Genomic DNA, 491 nt, shown 5'->3' on the forward strand with positions numbered 1-491 from the left:
CCCCAGTCCCCCCCAGTCCTCTCCCAGTGCCTCCCAGTCCCCTTCCCTCACCTCCCAGTGCCCCCCACTGCCTCCTAGCCCCCTCCCAGTGCCTCCCACTCCCTCCCAACGCCTCCCACCTCCTTACCAGTAGCCAACCAGTCCACTCCCAGTAAGCGGGCCCCCCTCTCCAGCGCCTGCCTCCTCCAGACCCCGCAGAAGGTGCAGCGGCTGCTCCCTTTTCCCAGTTTGGCTCCCAACTGGTCGACGCTCCAGCCGAAGAGCTCCCGGTGGGATAAAACCAGTAAAGGCAGGTCCCCCCTCCCCCTCCGGACGGCCCCCAGGGCTTCCTCCCGGTACCCCCGGATGCCCTCGTCCACCGAAACCAGTACCAACCGGTAACCCCAGCCCAGGCGCTGGTTTAACTGGGAGAGGAGGTGGGCGAGGACGGCGGAGTCCTTCCCCCCCGAGGCGGCCACGGCGATGGAGGAGCCGGGTTTTGGGGTGGCGGG

General features: G+C 68.4%; 1 protein-coding gene across 1 annotated transcript in view; it reads right to left on the bottom strand.

The window, feature by feature from the left end:
* Positions 1-491, bottom strand: part of CTU1 (cytosolic thiouridylase subunit 1) — a gene marked incomplete at its 5' end in the record, with an annotated part of 6,793 nt that extends 6,302 nt beyond the window's left edge. The window contains one exon of the mRNA XM_014951815.1: positions 128-491. Within this exon, the coding sequence (XP_014807301.1) occupies positions 128-491 (364 nt within the window). The remainder of the gene's footprint in view (positions 1-127) is intronic.

This window comes from Calidris pugnax, unplaced genomic scaffold, assembly GCF_001431845.1.
Source record: "Calidris pugnax isolate Ruff unplaced genomic scaffold, ASM143184v1 scaffold226, whole genome shotgun sequence".
NCBI classification, from domain to species: domain Eukaryota; kingdom Metazoa; phylum Chordata; class Aves; order Charadriiformes; family Scolopacidae; genus Calidris; species Calidris pugnax.